This window comes from Cucurbita pepo, chromosome LG15, assembly GCF_002806865.2.
Source record: "Cucurbita pepo subsp. pepo cultivar mu-cu-16 chromosome LG15, ASM280686v2, whole genome shotgun sequence".
In the NCBI taxonomy this organism is placed as follows: Eukaryota; Viridiplantae; Streptophyta; class Magnoliopsida; order Cucurbitales; family Cucurbitaceae; genus Cucurbita; species Cucurbita pepo.
The window spans coordinates 1,066,697-1,083,116 of record NC_036652.1 but is presented as its reverse complement, the minus strand read 5'-3'; the positions used below and the strand labels follow the sequence as shown (position 1 = coordinate 1,083,116).

The window sequence follows — 16,420 nt, the reverse complement described above, 5'->3', positions numbered from 1 at the left end:
ATTAATGCATGAATTGCTGAAGCTTAATTTGATTTTCATGGCCATCTATTTATATCATTAATTGATCGAAAGACCAAAGGAATTGATCTGAAATACCTGAATTTCTTCTTCTTCTTCTTCTTGTTCTTCCTTCCAAGCCCCACAATTCTTGCAGAAGCCATTCGCTGTCAAATTTAACATTGGATCTCCCTCGTTCCATGGTGGGTTTCTTTTCTGTCCTGCAATTTCCAAATGCTTTTTTAATTCCACAAGATCAAGAAACTAAGATGATTAATGCATGAACTGCTGAAGCTTAATTTGATTTTCATGGCCATCTATTTGTATCAGTAATTGATCGNTTTGAGTTAAAATACCTGAATTTCTTCTTCTTCTTCTTGTTCTTCCTTCCAATCCCCACAGTTCTTGCAGAAGCCATTCCCTGTCAAATTCAACATTGGATCTCCCTCGTTCACTCTCCCATGGTGTGTTTCTTTTCTGTCATGCAATTTCCAAATGCTTTTTTAATTCCACAAGATCAAGAAACTATGATGATTAATGCATGAATTGCTGAAGCTTAATTTGATTTTCATGGCCATCTATTTATATCATTAATTGATCGAAAGACCAAAGGAATTGATCTGAAATACCTGAATTTCTTCTTCTTCTTCTTCTTGTTCTTCCTTCCAAGCCCCACAATTCTTGCAGAAGCCATTCGCTGTCAAATTTAACATTGGATCTCCCTCGTTCCATGGTGGGTTTCTTTTCTGTCCTGCAATTTCCAAATGCTTTTTTAATTCCACAAGATCAAGAAACTAAGATGATTAATGCATGAACTGCTGAAGCTTAATTTGATTTTCATGGCCATCTATTTGTATCAGTAATTGATCGAAAGAACAGAGGAATTGATCTGAAATACCTGAGTTTCTTCTTCTTGATTCCTTCCAAGCTCGAGCAATTCCTGTTAGATTTTCGATTAACAATTACAAGGTACTGAGTTTTTTTTTTTTTTTTTTTTTTTTTTTTTTTTTTTTTTTTTTTTTTTTNTTAACTTGATTCTGTTGTTGATGTTCATCGATTTGCATCACTAATTAGGTTTTGCCAGAAATATAATGATCTATTGATTCTACTGACCTGCATTCCGTTGATATTTCTGTCCTTTTTGTGATCTTCGTGAACACGGAAGGTTGTTTCGATTCTCCAGATTTCGATCAGATGTCGATAGTTGAGGATGGCCGTAGCCTGGCAGGCTATACTCTGGACGACGTTCTGGCTAACAATAGATTAGGGCCACCGGCCGCTTCAAGGGCCGCTGAAATCCGCGGCAGAACGCTGCTGGATATAATCCGCGACGAGGAGCCCAGCGTCGGCAAGGGGCTTTTCGGAAAGGACAGAAGGACTTGGAAGTCCTTTAGGGATAAGCTCCGGCTGAAGCGCGCTGGCTCTGCTTGGGTCTCGACGGTTCCGATTCCGACCTCCGATATTCCTGTTCAAGACAAGCGATCTACAGCCGGAAAGCGAAATCAAGTCCGTTTCAGCGCGTCTCCGTCTAAAAACTCCGCCGATTCTTCAACTCGTCCGTCTGAAGAATCTTCCAAATCCACTCGCCGTCAGATGTCTCGACAGACTTCCAGATTGAACAACCCGAACGATGCGTCCGCGTTCCATTACGATGAGTCCTTCGATTACTCATCAGTTCCAGATGCAGCGCCGAATCGAGCCATGAGACCGCAAATGTCGCGCCGTAACTCAATCCGTGTCTCTGCAATGGACTACACGGATCCAACGGAACCAGATCGCGATAACAGAGCTCGACACTTCAATTTCTCAGAGTCGAGAATGATGTCCGCTAGAGAAGCCGTAGCAGCACAAGAAGCAGCCGATGCAGCAGCAGCCGCCGCGGAAGCTACAGAAAAAGACAATGAACAAAACGAGAACAACGAGAAGGAAGACGAAAACGAAAACGAGAAGGAAGACTCAACAACCGCATCGGAGAAGGAGAAGAAGGAGGAGGAGGAGGAGGAGGAGGAGGAGAACTCACCGTCGTCTGAGCCGGTAAGGATATCGCTGATGGACCTATTGCACGAGACGGATAAGGAAATGGGATTCGGAGGATCGACTTACGGAATGGGATTTGGAGAAGATTTCTTCGACGACGACGATGACGACGAAGACTACGATGAAGATGAAGACGACGGGCATGGCGGAGAATTCACCTGCTGCGTTTGCATGGTGAAGCATAAGAACGCGGCATTGGCGCCATGCGGGCATACATTTTGCAGGCTGTGTTCGAAGGAATTCATGGTTAGCCGCGGGAACTGTCCCACTTGCAGCGATTTCATCTTGGAAATCCTCGACGCTTTTTGATTCTGATTTTGAAACTCATTTCTTTGATCATTTGATGAGGATTTGAAGATGCTCAAATTTGAGTAGAGATATCATTTTGCGCCCACAAAGATTAGTTGTTGTAAAATATCCCTCAAGAATTTCAATCTTTGTATTCACAAAGTGTATATCATCAATCTTTGCCTACTACTCTATTAGTTGCTATCATTCCTTCATCTCTAATAGATAGACTAGCTATTACTCCCGTCTTAATAGCTAAACACGGATAGGATTATATCCTCTCTCCGATGGTGTATATATATTTCTCCCTAATAGCTAAATGGGACGGGAATTATGTTCCTCGTCTTCACTTACGTGCATGCACAAGTCGTCCTAGACTGAACCGAAAATAGAAGAGAGAGCCAAAAGAGATTTCTCCTTAATAGCTAACTAAGGATAGGACTATATCCCTTCTCCGCTATAATATATAATGCTAGAAATGGAATCGAAAGCTGGAAAAGATTTCTCCCTAATAGCTAACCGGGATTGGGATTATATTCCCCGTCCTCACTTACATGCACGCAAAAGTCGTCCTAGACTGAGTCGAAATTAGAAGAGAGCCAAAAGAGATTTGTCCCTATTAGTTAAACCGGGCCAAGATTATATTCCCCACCCAACTATATACATACATATATTTATTGGAAATAGGAGAGATAGTCGGAAGATATTCCACACAAGCAAGTGATCCCATCCCAGATGGAGTCCGAAAATACAAGAGAGCCAAAAGAGATTTCTCCTAAACTATGTCAGGATTATACTCTCCTCCCCGCTATAATATATAACTTGTCACAATCGCGTCACAATCGCACCTTGATGGCAGCGGACTTGCGATTGTGCAACACTCACTTCTCAACAACAATTGAGTTAAGTCTATTCGTTCTTGCGTCTACGGCCGACATATGCTCAAGCCTCTAGCCTCAGTTCAAGAATAAAGTTTTAGAAAACGGGTAGAGAGATTTCGAAAGAGAGTTTTGAAAGGAAGATTTTAAAAATTAAAATTAGTATTATATAAAAATATAAAAGCAACAACAACGTGTGTATATATATATATATATATGTAAATTTCGCAAAAAAAAAAAAATGAAATAAGGGCAAGAAAAGTAATCCTCATCTAATAAACACAAAAACAAATATATTTGGATTAACTTGTTGGCATATTATGTGGAGAAATTGGGCTTTAGAGAATTGGGCCAAGTCTAAAAGAAATCCAGGCCCAATTAGCCCAATTAGCCCACCAGCCCAAAATAATTTATTATTAAAAAAAAAAAAAAAAAAGNAATCTTCATCAGAGACACAGGCAAATTTCTTTACAAAGCATGAAAAGAAGAGTCCAGTGGAGAAGCTCAGAGAGCAAGCAAGCAAGGCTTATCTCAAGCACATCTTTTCACCTGCATTCCCTCCTTTAACCAAAGCCTGTGGACACAAGATCCTTCCTGATTCTCATATTTCCATGGTCAACCAAAACAAAAGCAGAGAGAGAGAGAGAGAGATCCAAATCTTTTAAGCTTTCCAGCAAAAGCATTACAGAACAGTTTCACAATGCATAAGGAATGGAACGATTGATAATAAACATAATGATAAGAAGCGTTTTCAAATCTAGAAACGACGCATAATCATATCGGTGTCGAGCTTGAACTCGAACGACCTACAAGAGTTCACTTGGAAGCGTAAACATATGTCGACAAACTCGAACATATGATTAGGGATTCCAAGAGCAACTCTAATACTCCTACATATCTCTCTCTTTGTCTCTTTTCTTTCTATTTATCTATCTATCTATCCCGACCAAAAATGGAAGTTAATCACCTTCTGTACTACTTACTTGATCGCCCTGACATTTTACAAATCCCTCGAGGATGGACCGACGGGCAGTTAAAAGGAAAGTCTGGATAGCGGAAATCGTTTTCGGTTTGTTCAACCTCTGGTCCTCATGATTGTGATGCTTCCCTTACCGCCTTCGGTATGAATCTTGGTTTTACCTACCACGGGCTTTCCAGAGAATGCTGAAGTTGGGTAAGATAGAGAGGGGTCTTCCGGATGATGCTTCGATTTTGACGGTGGAGGTGTGCGGATCCGCTGGTTTATGTCTTTCAAGGTAACGTCGCCATGGAATCCACAGGGCTTGATGAAGGCAAATGGGTAGGCAATTGAAGAAGCCAGTTTAGTGGGAGTTCTAATGTATGACTTTCGACCTGCACGTACAGGCCAACGGTTTGCAAGACATCAACTCGGTGACACGAGGAAATGGAATACGGTCCATAGACAAAATGATGCATCAAAAAAGTTGAGCAGAATAGAACCTTTAAAGATTATGTTCCGAGGAGTTCGAGTAGGATGATGTTGAACAGCATTAGATTTGAACTCAGGTATAACGTCACAAAACTCTGCACGTTCAAATAAACTAATGTCATCTACCATAACAAGATCGACACTTGAACAAATGGTTTAACGAACGTCACCTGATACATCAATTTGAATGTCCGGAGTCCCAACAAAGTTCCTGAGTTCCACATTTTAAGACGTTAACGTAATCGACATTAATAATTGTAAGCAAAACAATTCAGATGCAAACAAGACACATACAAATCCTCAGGGCTGCAAAGCATATCAGCATCAGTTAAGCATTCAGCAATCCAACCTTCAGGTGAGTGATCCAAATTCTCATGACAGAAAGTGGACACATTATCTAAGGCAAATACATTATATGATTAGACAAATCCAAGAGCACTCGGGAATCCCGTATGAAGTATCGTGTTTGAGACAAACCTGAGAGTTGAGAACACTCGGGAATCCCGTATGAAGCTTCCGGGAGAGCAGCTGGACTGGAAACATCCTTCTTCTGGATATAGAACAAAAGGCCACAACAAATTTCATACAAGTTCTACAGTATACTTGTATATATCGACAAGTCTAACATCGTAGTGGAGAACTTAAGTTTTTGCATCTAAGAGGATCAACCACAAGCAAGTGCTGAAAGAAAAGACAAATGAGAAGCCTGATTTTTTTAAAAATGGACCGTAAGCTCGAAAAGGAGCTCCTATCGACAGATTTCCTTGTTAAAAGCATATCTCCCAAACACTAAAGATCGACAATAAGCTCCTTGGAGCAACTTAGTATCGCCCGCAGGAGCCCCCTTGACTCTCCCTCTATAAAAAAAGGCTTTTTGCCTCCGGGGTGCTGGCACAAGTTTTTATTAAACAACGTTCAACTTTCATGTGTTAAGCATATAGCTAGAATTCCTTCTAAGCCAGGATCAAACTCAGATTTTGAGTATGATTGCGCCCTACTATGGTAGAACCTCGTGAATCGAGCGTACTACTAAACTGAAGATTGATTCTCTCTCTTAAACTATGTAATACGTTATATATTCTTTCTAGCAAACTCAATCAAAATCAAAGCAAACTTATTGCAACTACAAGCAATAACATAGAACAACTTATAGAATTGACATGTTTGACTGAAGTCGATCCGAATTCTTACAACCATACACCAGGAAGAGCATATCACTTACATGTGCTTTTAGAAATCTAGAAGATAAATCTTCATTGCATAGGGAAGTTTCCATATCTTGTGCAGTAAACTGTAACATCCGACGTCTCTTTGCCTGTGATTGAGTCTCCCTGGACTCTTCTGATTTCTTGTTCCTGTCATCTGAAACCCACTTCTCCACATTAGAAATGACAAAGAACCAACGACCCTTTAGATTAAAATCAAGTGTAAAGTTCTTACCACTATATGAAACATTGAATGCCAAGTCCCCACAAGCTTTAACAGGAGTTGTTTCATCAAACACGTACGAAAGATTTCCATTTTCGGATACCCCGTCCCACAGGAATTCTGATATCTCTGCTCATGACAATGAAAACAAAAAAGGTCCCAAGAATGAGTTTTAACACAACGTGATCAGATAATATAACAACCCAAGCCCACCGTTAACAGATATTGTCCTCTTTGAGCATTCCCTTCCGAACTTCCCCTCCAGGTTTTAAAACGCGTCTACTAGGAAGAGGTTTCCACACTTTTATAAGGAATGCTTCGTTCCTCTCTCCAACTACCCTGGGATCTCACAGATAATGTAACTCAAGCTCACCACTAGCAGATATTGTCCTCATTGGACTTACCCTTCCAGACGAAACCTCAAGGTTTTAAAACACGTCTACTAGGTCAAGATTTCCACACCCTTATAAGGAATGTTTCGTTCCTCTCTCCACTAACGTGGGGTCTCACAGATAACGCATAACAAACAAAGTAAACAAGAAAATTACTCACCTAAATCAGCATCCTTCTGAATGGTATACCCATCTCCTTCCCAATTCCAAGAATCACTGATAAAATCACACATAAAAGCAACAAAAGTGAAAGATTAAGCACATGCAACGCTTATTACCATAAGAGAAATGGAAAACAATTGATTCAATCTCAACTAAGCAAGTCAAACTACTGAAAGAAGCAAATTAAACCATACTTCTTGAGGATTTTCTCAACAAATTAACACAATAATTAAACAACTCGGAAGACTACAAGAACGCTATAAACAATAATAACAAGTCATTAGCTCTGAATGATCCGCTACTTAAATTAAATCCAACAGCCTCATCCTCCTCTCCATTTCGACCTCAAATTACCGATTACAGCGCAAGAAAATCAGAACAAATCGACGAACCATTACAATAAAACCCCAAAAAACAGCTTCCCCCAAAACAAGGAATCAACAAGAACAGCTAGATCTTCCAAAACACAAAATAAACACCGAGAAACCAAACCAATCACATAAACAAACAGATAGAGCAGAAGAACAGCGATCTTACTTGTTTTTGGCGCAATCATCCATGGCAAAAACAGTAAAACAAGAGCAACAGTCGTGAATTGCTATTGACTGCGATCAAAAAAGAAGCATTTGAAGAGAAATCCAGTTCGGTCCCCCGATGATTGAGTTGTGGTGTGCTAGATAATGGGGGCTTAGGGGCGGAGAAGAAGGAGAAAAGCGCCCACTAACCGAGTAACTCGCAAGCCAGCACTTGGTCCTCCTCTCCTTTATTTATTTATTTATTTATTTTATTTATTTATTTTTATTTATTAATTTCTCTATTTTTGTAAATTTTAATTTTCCTCTTCCCAAAGCGACACAGATATATCAAAGAGAAACCGCACGCTTTTATTTATTTATTTTTTTTTTCTTTTTTTGGTATTTTACCATTGATGTAAATTTGCTATAAAAAAATTATTTAATTACGAAAATAATAATAATAATAAATGCAAATAAAAATATAATTTTTTTATTATTAAAATACTTTTTCAAAATTTAATATTAAGACCAATAAATTATATTAAAATTATCGGAATTGTTTTATAATACATCAAGATATTAGAAATTTAAATGTAAGTGTTGAATTAAAAAAATATAAATATAATATAAATTTTTTTTTATTGATAGTAGATTTGAATTTCATGTAATAAAAATAATAAATAGATAAACAAAAATAAAATAAAATTTCCTATTTTTACTATTTTAATTTATATAAATAATTTAAAAGGTTATTTTAAATATATAATAAATTTTTATTAGAGGCGTTCAAACGTTGACAAACGAAATCAACCCAACTTAATCCATATTGTTTGAGTTCGGTTGGATTGGGTTCATATAAATAAAAATTATATGGATCGGGTTGGTTCGTGATTTACCATAATACTAGATTAGGTTGAACTTAACGAGCCCGAATTTATTGTTAATTTTAAAATATACAATTATCTATTAATTATTCTCTCATATCCTTTAAAATATATATTAAAATTGAATTACAAATTTTAATTAAATATTTGAAAATTAATAAATTGACGTTTTTATAACTACCCGTTTAAAAAAAAATTAAATAAATGACTCAAACAACTCGAACGGACCCAACTTAAAAAAATTAATGTTTGGGTTAAGTGGAGTTTATTATTTGATAAGAACGGTTTGTGTTTGCAACTTTATAACCGGATCAATTAAGTTAAGCCTAAAAAATGTATGAGCTCTATCCAACTCAATCCACGAACACCCCTAATTTAATAATTATATTTAATTTTAAAAATTTAAAACCTCTATTTTTTATTTTAACTGTGATTTAAAAAAGTGAAATAAAATAAACATATATATATGTATATAACAAACAAATATAATTTGAAAATAAATTGTTAACTTTTTTATCACCATTTAATTTTTTTTTATATAATTAGTAATTAATTTAAAGGGCATGTCTCCAATAATATTTAAGAATTAATCCAACTAAAATTAGAAAGTCAAATTATAAAAAAAGGAAAATAAATAAATAAATATGTTTGATTTAGAGGATAAATGCCAATAAATTTGACCCTACATATGAATATATCAATTTTTTATTTCCTTTTTTTTTCTATATTATACATTTAAATTATAACAAAAATAGAATTAAAATAATAATAATAAAGACGAAAAATATAAGAAATTACAATTTTTTCTATTAAAAAAATTGTTGGTGAAATGAGACTATGATTTTTCATGTAAATATAACTACAAATTGAAATAATATGATGTACTTTCAAAATAAATGTTGTACTAAATTGATGAATTGTTTTTTTCTTAATACGACAAAAATTACACGTACGAACCCTAATTTAACCTAATTTGTTTCACCTTTACAGATCCGATGATACGAAGTTATATATTGTATATATACAGTATTTGAAGCTATTCATTTGTGTTTCGATTCTACCGTTGAGACAGAGACATTGAATATGTGGTCTGACTTATTTCAAGGTGGCTCAAGTCTTGATTAGGTCGTCGTTTTTCATAGTCACAGGTCTTGCTTTAGCATCGTTTCACATTTGAAAAATGTAAAGAGCGGTTTGTGATATTCCAATTTTATAGTGACGGAGTCGAGAGAGATGGCGAAAAAATGTATCCATTTTTAGGGTAACTCAGTGTCTCGTGGATTTATCTCTGAGGTAGCTAGACACGCCTCTTGCTTACAAGATCTGTGTCAAGGTCGGAAATAGGAACAAGAATGGGATAGAGTTGTCTATCCTCGTTAGGGTTTCCTTATCGATAAAAAAAAAAAAAAAAAAAAAAAAAAAAAAAAAAAAAAAANTTCTAGTGAAGGGGTCGAGAGAGATGGCGAAAAAATACATCCATTTTTAGGATAACTCAGTGTTTTGTGGATTCTATCTATGAGGTAGCTAGACACGCCTCTTGCTTACGAGATCTGTGTCAGGGGTCGGAAATGGGAACGAGGATGGGATAGAGTTGTCTATCCTCGTTAGGGTTTCCTTGTTGGTAAAAAAAAAAATCATAAATTTTCTAGTGAAGGAGTCGAGAGAGATGACAAAAAAAACACATCCATTTTTAGGATAACTCAGTGTCTCGTGGATTCTAACTATGAGGGAGCTAGACACGCCTCTTGCTTACGAGATCTGTGTCAGGGTCGAAAAGGGGAACGAGGATGGGATAGAGTTGTCTATCCTCGTTAGGGATTCCTTATCGTTAAAAAAAAAAAAAAAAAAAAAAAAAAGAAAAAANTATATATATTATTATATTAAAGATTAGGAACTTAAATTAATGTAAAATTAAAAGTAAGTAAACTAAATTATTATAAATAAAGTTGGCAGACAAAAGATGATTTTTAACTACTTTACTAATTTTTTATTATTTATTTTAGTTGAGATAATAATTAATATTTTAATATTAATAGGCTTTTTTTCTTATTTGAAAGAAATAAAGTAGTAAGAAAATAAATAAATTAAATAGGCACTGTACTGTACACGTGTACGGCAGGATGGGGAGCAGTCACGATTGACTGTCACGCGCGCATTGAATTGAGCCGTTGGGGACATTAAATTCTTCGGCCAATGGGTATCCGGAGAATAAGGTTCAATTAAACATTATTTTATTTCTAAATATATTTTTTTAATGCTTCAAATTCCATTATAGTTAATGTAAGTTTGTATCTCCATTATTATTCCCTCGAATTTTAATATAATTTTCTATGGGCCCATTTATTTTTTATTTTTTATTTATGTTTGATGATGAATTTAAAATCTTTCCTGGTAAAAAATGTTTCGTTTCATTCTCGAGACTGGGATCTAACCATACACACCGCTCGTGTATTTGGCGGATCTAACCATACACTCTTTTTGGGAATCCAGCGTCCTCGATGACACACCACTTGTGTGTTTGGCTTTGATATCATTTGTAACACAGCCCAAATTCACTGCTAATAGACATTGTCTGCTTTTGCCTGTTACGTTTACATATAGCCGTTAGCCTCACGGTTTTGAAACGCGTTTACCGCTTTTGTGTTTGGCTTTGATATCATTTGTAACAGCCCAAATTCAACCATATACCATCTTTGGGGATTCAGTGTACTCGATGGCACACCGCTTGTTGTTTGGCTTTGATACCAGTTGTAACAGCTCAAATTCACCGCTAATAGATATTGTCTGGCTTTGACCTATTACATATACGTATGGCTGCTAGTCTCACGGTTTTGAAACGCGTTTACTAGAGAGAAGTTGTTTCCATACCCAGATAAGAAATGCTTCGTTTCCCTCTCCAACCGATGTAAAATCTAATATTTTCATAGGGAGCCGAGGGAGATTCTATATGAATAATTCTTGGAGATAAACATAGTCATGGCTAAGTTTAGGGGCATGACTCTAATACCGTGTTAGAAATCATGACTCACTGCAACAGTATGATATTGTCCCGTTTGAGCATAAGCTTTCATGGCTTTGCTTTGAGCTTCCCCAAAACGCTTTATGACAATGGGGATAGAATTCACTCCCAATAATAATCGTCAACCGTTCTTACGTTAAGTAGTGTTAAAAAAATACAGTAACTTGAAAATTTTGATCAACCCAACCTAATTCGTATAGTTTTTGAGTTGACTTGGGTTCGAACAAATATAAAATTTCAGGAATTAAAGTTGATTCATGAGTTCTCTTTAAACTAGATTGAGTTGAATGAAGCCCGTCCGAATTTATTGATGATTTTAAAATATATATTTTTGTTTACGACATAATTTATATAATAATTGATTATTTATAATTCTTAAAAATAATTTATTATAAATAAATGTTTGAAACTTCTTATGAGTATTAAAAAAAAAAACATAAACTTTTACAATTTCTTAACCTCACAAGATCACGAGATTGATTTTGCAAGAAAAAGAGAGAACAAATTTCAAAACTATTTTTCAAAATAGATATGAACGCCATTTTTTCGAATCCACTGCATACCGCAAATGTTAATTTTGCGGTGAAAGATTCGTAAGAATAACTTGATGCGTCGGGGGGGAAAGGAGGAACAACCGGAAACGGCAATCGGTGAGGTTCTCTGCACCATTTTTTCCGATTCCTGAGGTTGGAGTTTCATCAATCTGAGCCCAGAAGAAGGTAATTCAGAGCTCAGGTTTAGAGATCTAATCTGTCAAGATGAATATCTTTAGATTAGCGGGTGATATGACTCACCTGGCAAGCGTTCTCGTTTTGCTCCTCAAGATCCACACCATCAAATCCTGTGCTGGTATGGATTTTATGGTTATTTTTTCGAATTTGGCCCTAAGATCGATTTTCTTTTGTGTTCGTTGTATTGCATCATTGTATTTTCCTTTGTAGCTCTTCGATTTAGGTGTTTTGGATTCGTGATTTCGGAAACAATATGTTCCATTTTATGTATTGCAATCTTGGGATTTGGAATAGAAACATGCGAAAATTGTAAATGAAGTTAATGAAGGCTTAGAGGAATCAAACAATGTGGAATTTCTGCTATCTTAACATTTAGTAAGATTTGATAAGGATAATATAGAAATCTCAATATTTTGAAGGAGATTTGTTCAGTGTTCTGCTCTTGTTTGGTTAGGTTTTGGCTGCAATTTCTTCAATGTTAATATATTTGACTTGTGTAGGTGTTTCTTTGAAGACTCAAGAGCTATATGCAATTGTTTTTACTACCCGCTACTTGGATATCTTTACCGACTTCATATCTCTGTATAATACGTTCATGAAGTTAATATTCTTGGGGAGTTCATATTCAATTGTTTGGTATATTAGACGCCACAAGATTGTTCGTCGGTCATACGACAAGAACCAAGACACTTTCCGCCATGTTTTCCTTATCTTACCTTGTATTGTCTTGGCCCTGCTTGTCAATGAAAAATTAACATTCAAGGAGGTTAGCTCTTTTTATGATTTTCTCTCAGCTATAAAAGTTTAATTAAAAATATTCTAGGTATATGTATGTTTGTTTTTAATGTTTTGATGAAGGAATTGTTGCACATTTCTTTCCTATATTGAGTTCAATCAATGGAACAGGTTTTGTGGGCATTTTCTTTGTATTTGGAAGCGGTTGCCATCCTCCCTCAGCTTGTACTTCTACAACGAACAAAGAATATTGACAATTTGACCGGGCAATACGTATTTCTTCTTGGGTATGATATCACTTCGTTTCCTCCTTTTCTTGTTTTTCATACGTATCTCTTGTTTAGAACCATGCCATTCACAAGTACCTGATAATTAGGAATTCAAATACAATTTTATGTTTGCTTTCTTTCTATCTGTCAATACATGGTGTCTGAATTTAGGTGTCTCATATAATTAGCAAATTTCATCGTTTTCCCATTTTTCCCTTGGTATAGTACCTCAACTGTAAGGGCTCAAGCCCACCGCTAGCAGATATTGTTCTCCTTAGGCTTTCCCTTTTGTACTTCCCTCAAGGTTTTTGAAATGTGAGGATTCCACACCCTTATAAAGAATACTTCGCTTCCCTCTCTAACCGATGTTGGATCTCACAATCCACCCCCCTTCGGGGCCCATCGTCCTCGCTGGCACTCGTTCTTTTCTCCAATCCACTCCCTTCGGGGCCCAACGTCCTTGTTGGCACACTGCCTTGTGTCCACCCCCTTCAAGACTCAGCCTTCTCGCTGGCACATCGCCCGATGTCTGGCTCTAATACCATTTGTAACAGCCCAAGCCCACCAATAACAGAACTTGTCCTCTTTGGGCTTCCCCTTTTGGTGAGAGGTTTCCACACCCTTATAAAGAATGCTTCATTCTCCTATCGGATCTTATATCGATTATCTTAGATTATATGCCAAAATATCAAGCAGTTGGAAAAATAGAGAGTTGTAAGATGTCAGTCTTCTTAATGGTTTGGAGACTGCAAACCTTTCGCTTTAAGATGTTAGAACCCAAATAACTATTTTATAATCAATTCAAATTTCTTTTGAAGGTTGACAAAACTGTTACCGTTTGTGGGGGAAGACATATGTGGCAAACTAAATGTATGAATTGTGATGCATTTTTTGACTTCCTCGGCATTATCTTTTCCCTCTCTAGTGACTTCCTTGGCCTTCCTATTTCCTACTCATGCTAGAAATAGTAATGGAGTGGAGGTGCCAGAGCATGGTCGGTGAAAAGATAACAACTATTAACTGTTTAGAATCTACACATTGTTTCAGTTAGAGCTGACTTCATTATTTATATACTAGAATGTGATTAGATTTATATTAATAGAATGTGATTAGATTTATATTAATAGAATGTGATATCATAGTGCACATAATAGGTGTGTTTATTTACTAGAATCTACACACGGTTTCAGTAAGAGCTGGCTTCATGCAATTAGATTTATATCAATAGAATGTGATTCATAAATAAACTAGAAACGGCACCTGTATGAATTAGTGTTGAAAATGATCCAATTCTCTAATCTAAGTATATTAGATTGACCCCAGGAGATTGTATGAGGACAAAGAATTTCTTTTATGAAGGCTGCTATACTCCTATTTGAATACAAACTGAACATCTGAATTCGTGTAAAAATTAAGCTGTGCACGGTCTTAGTTGATAGTTTTAATAGGTGTTGATAGTTTTGCAGAATGGACAAGCCTATTTTCTTTACCTGGTTTGTTAAATTTGGGTTATACTCGAAAAGCTTATCTCTTTTATGAACATGTAGTAGCTTTTATTAGGCCATTTGTTTTCTACTTCTTTGACTCGGTTATGTCAACCTCAGAACGTTATGAACAAAAAAACCTTATTGCATCCTAATTTTCTTGATGTAGTGCGTACCGAGCTTTGTACATTGTCAACTGGATCTACCGATACTTCACCGAGACTCACTTTGTCCACTGGATAAGTAAGTCATCTCCTTCCTTGCCCTCTGTTGTGTCTTTATGTCTTAAAACTGCTTTTAGTCATATTAGATATCATAGTGCCTTGATTGGAAACCATAATTCGGATTGATTTAGGATAAAGTAGAAACCTTTAACCCAACAAGTTCTTTATTTTTATTTCATTTAGTATATATCGAAATATAATGGTAACNTTAATCCACTTAACTTTCTAGCACTTGAATAATCTTTTGCGTTTACTTCTTGCATTTATCCATTATGGTAAATAGAGTTAAAATTAACGTCGAAGCATTCAGCCTGATGTGTCGCATCCAGGTTTTACTTTTCATAGATTTTCCCACCAAGTCGGCTTATTTTTCAAAAGATTTTCATATGTTATAGCTTTTAGTTCATGGAGATATATTATGAAAAGCTTGTTATCCTCACGTTAGTTCAAAAGGGTGGCACATAATCACCTTGAGAAAAATTGTGTTGCTATATGTGATTGGAGCCATTGGGTAACTTCCTAACGCTCTTTGTGAAATTGCAGCTTGGATTTCAGGGCTCGTGCAAACGCTACTTTACGTAGACTTCTTCTATTATTATTTTCAGAGGTGACCAAAATCTTTTGCTTCATATATGATCCTAGTGGGGATTTCTTGTTTGAATTTTGTTATGACATTTACTTTTTGAACATTCAATCTCTCCAGTTGGAAGACCAACCAGAAACTCCAGTTGCCAGCTTAAGATCTCGAAAGGATATATATAAAGGAGAAGTCACTTTCACTTGAATGTGAGTTATATTTGCTTTTAGTTCTTAGCTACCACAAAATCCTGATATTTCTCGATCCCTTCTGAACGCGTGTTCTTCGATCTGTTTAGACGGTTTTTGAGCGTACCGATCCTTTTTATTGCTACCAAACTCGTAGAGAATACATGCCTGTAAGTTTGTGCTGTAAAGATTCTCAATCTCCATCCACGAACATACCTTAGTAATTTTAAAACATTCTTTAGAAGTTTTGATGATATCTTCGAGTGATTTTGATATAAAGTTGTTGTTCAAGGATGTTATTAGATACGAATATGATACTTATATACAACAAAGAATAATGAAGGATAAAACGTCATTTGTAGGAGACGACTCGCACTGCAGCTCTGTTGTTGTGGAAAAAAACCTGAAAATGACTGTGGAATTAAGTCAGATAGACAAACAAAATTGACAAGATTGAAACTACGAACCAAGTAACAGTACCACAAACTGAAGATCATTCAACATATACCACATTTTTGTAGTAAACAAAACAAAGATGAAAGAAAATTCCAAAGAACCCTCGCAATGGCCCTTTATTAAAAACATGAAGCTAAAAAGTGGCCCTGGCGCAATGGTACTTGGGCTTATTTACCGACCTATAGGTCTTCAGTTGGTCAGTTTTACAGATAATTCATCCATCACATGGATTCACCAATTCTCTGTTACCAATTCCTTGGCAAAAGGTTAAGCTTCCAAATTCTGAAGATTAAGGCTCTCATATCTAAATAGGTTTTTTTCTGCTTGATTTGGGTGGGGGGAAGTGACATATGTTCGATCAATTTTGAAAGTTTCTTTGATCGTTTATCCTTAATGGCTCCCTCTCTCTCTCTCTCGGGGTAAATTCTCCCAAATAGTTATAGCCTGACAACACTCATAACCACTTAAACATTTTAAGCAACTGGTTCTGCTTCGTGAAGCTGTAATAATTCATGGTGTACAAGCAGAGATACAAAATTTAAATCTAGCAAAGTTGTAAAGATATGAATCATACAAACCGCAGAAGGTGGCATCCACTCTCTAAAATCCTTCTACCAACTCCTTTAGAAACGTATGATATCCTGACTCGAACAAAGAAAAATTGCAATCTAGATCATAAAAATTGAAGATGACTAGATACAACCAA

General features: G+C 36.1%; 4 protein-coding genes across 6 annotated transcripts in view; 2 read left to right on the top strand and 2 right to left on the bottom strand.

The window, feature by feature from the left end:
• LOC111811955 (cytochrome b5-like) overlaps positions 1–1,225 on the bottom strand; it is a 5,380-nt gene extending 4,155 nt beyond the window's left edge. Inside the window, exons 1-4 of one of the 2 annotated variants that reach the window (XM_023699033.1) lie at positions 1,111–1,225; positions 896–937; positions 627–748; positions 354–474 (exon numbers count right to left, since the gene is read on the bottom strand). In XM_023699033.1, the coding sequence (XP_023554801.1) occupies positions 354–415 (62 nt within the window). In that variant the 5' untranslated portion in view covers positions 416–474; positions 627–748; positions 896–937; positions 1,111–1,225. The remainder of the gene's footprint in view (positions 1–353; positions 475–626; positions 749–895; positions 938–1,110) is intronic. The other variant, XM_023699032.1, reaches the window with a different exon arrangement.
• LOC111811954 (uncharacterized protein DDB_G0283697) lies at positions 375–2,516 on the top strand. 2 transcript variants are annotated; one of them, XM_023699030.1, is made up of 4 exons: positions 376–461; positions 668–730; positions 858–966; positions 1,163–2,516. In XM_023699030.1, the coding sequence occupies exon 4, from the start codon at positions 1,192–1,194 to the stop codon at positions 2,341–2,343; it is 1,152 nt and encodes a 383-aa protein (XP_023554798.1). In that variant the 5' UTR covers positions 376–461; positions 668–730; positions 858–966; positions 1,163–1,191; the 3' UTR covers positions 2,344–2,516. The 2 variants fall into 2 exon arrangements, with proteins under 2 accessions (XP_023554799.1, XP_023554798.1); XM_023699031.1 differs by lacking the exon at positions 668–730 and having other exon boundaries at positions 375–461.
• A 1,330-nt stretch (positions 2,517–3,846) lies between these two features.
• Positions 3,847–7,384, bottom strand: LOC111776314 (protein XRI1-like). Its single transcript, XM_023655738.1, has 9 exons — positions 7,170–7,384; positions 6,631–6,686; positions 6,091–6,207; positions 5,873–6,012; positions 5,128–5,200; positions 4,945–5,047; positions 4,821–4,861; positions 4,662–4,745; positions 3,847–4,553 (listed from the first exon to the last, which is right to left on the bottom strand). Exons 1-9 carry the CDS (start codon positions 7,190–7,192, stop codon positions 4,276–4,278), a joined length of 915 nt encoding a protein of 304 aa, XP_023511506.1. The 5' UTR covers positions 7,193–7,384; the 3' UTR covers positions 3,847–4,275.
• Positions 7,385–11,477: 4,093 nt separating this feature from the next.
• LOC111811425 (ER lumen protein-retaining receptor-like) lies at positions 11,478–15,557 on the top strand. The gene is made up of 6 exons (XM_023698264.1): positions 11,478–11,899; positions 12,282–12,547; positions 12,688–12,803; positions 14,439–14,512; positions 15,037–15,100; positions 15,197–15,557. Exons 1-6 carry the CDS (start codon positions 11,809–11,811, stop codon positions 15,231–15,233), a joined length of 648 nt encoding a protein of 215 aa, XP_023554032.1. The 5' UTR covers positions 11,478–11,808; the 3' UTR covers positions 15,234–15,557.
• Positions 15,558–16,420: the final 863 nt, after the last annotated feature.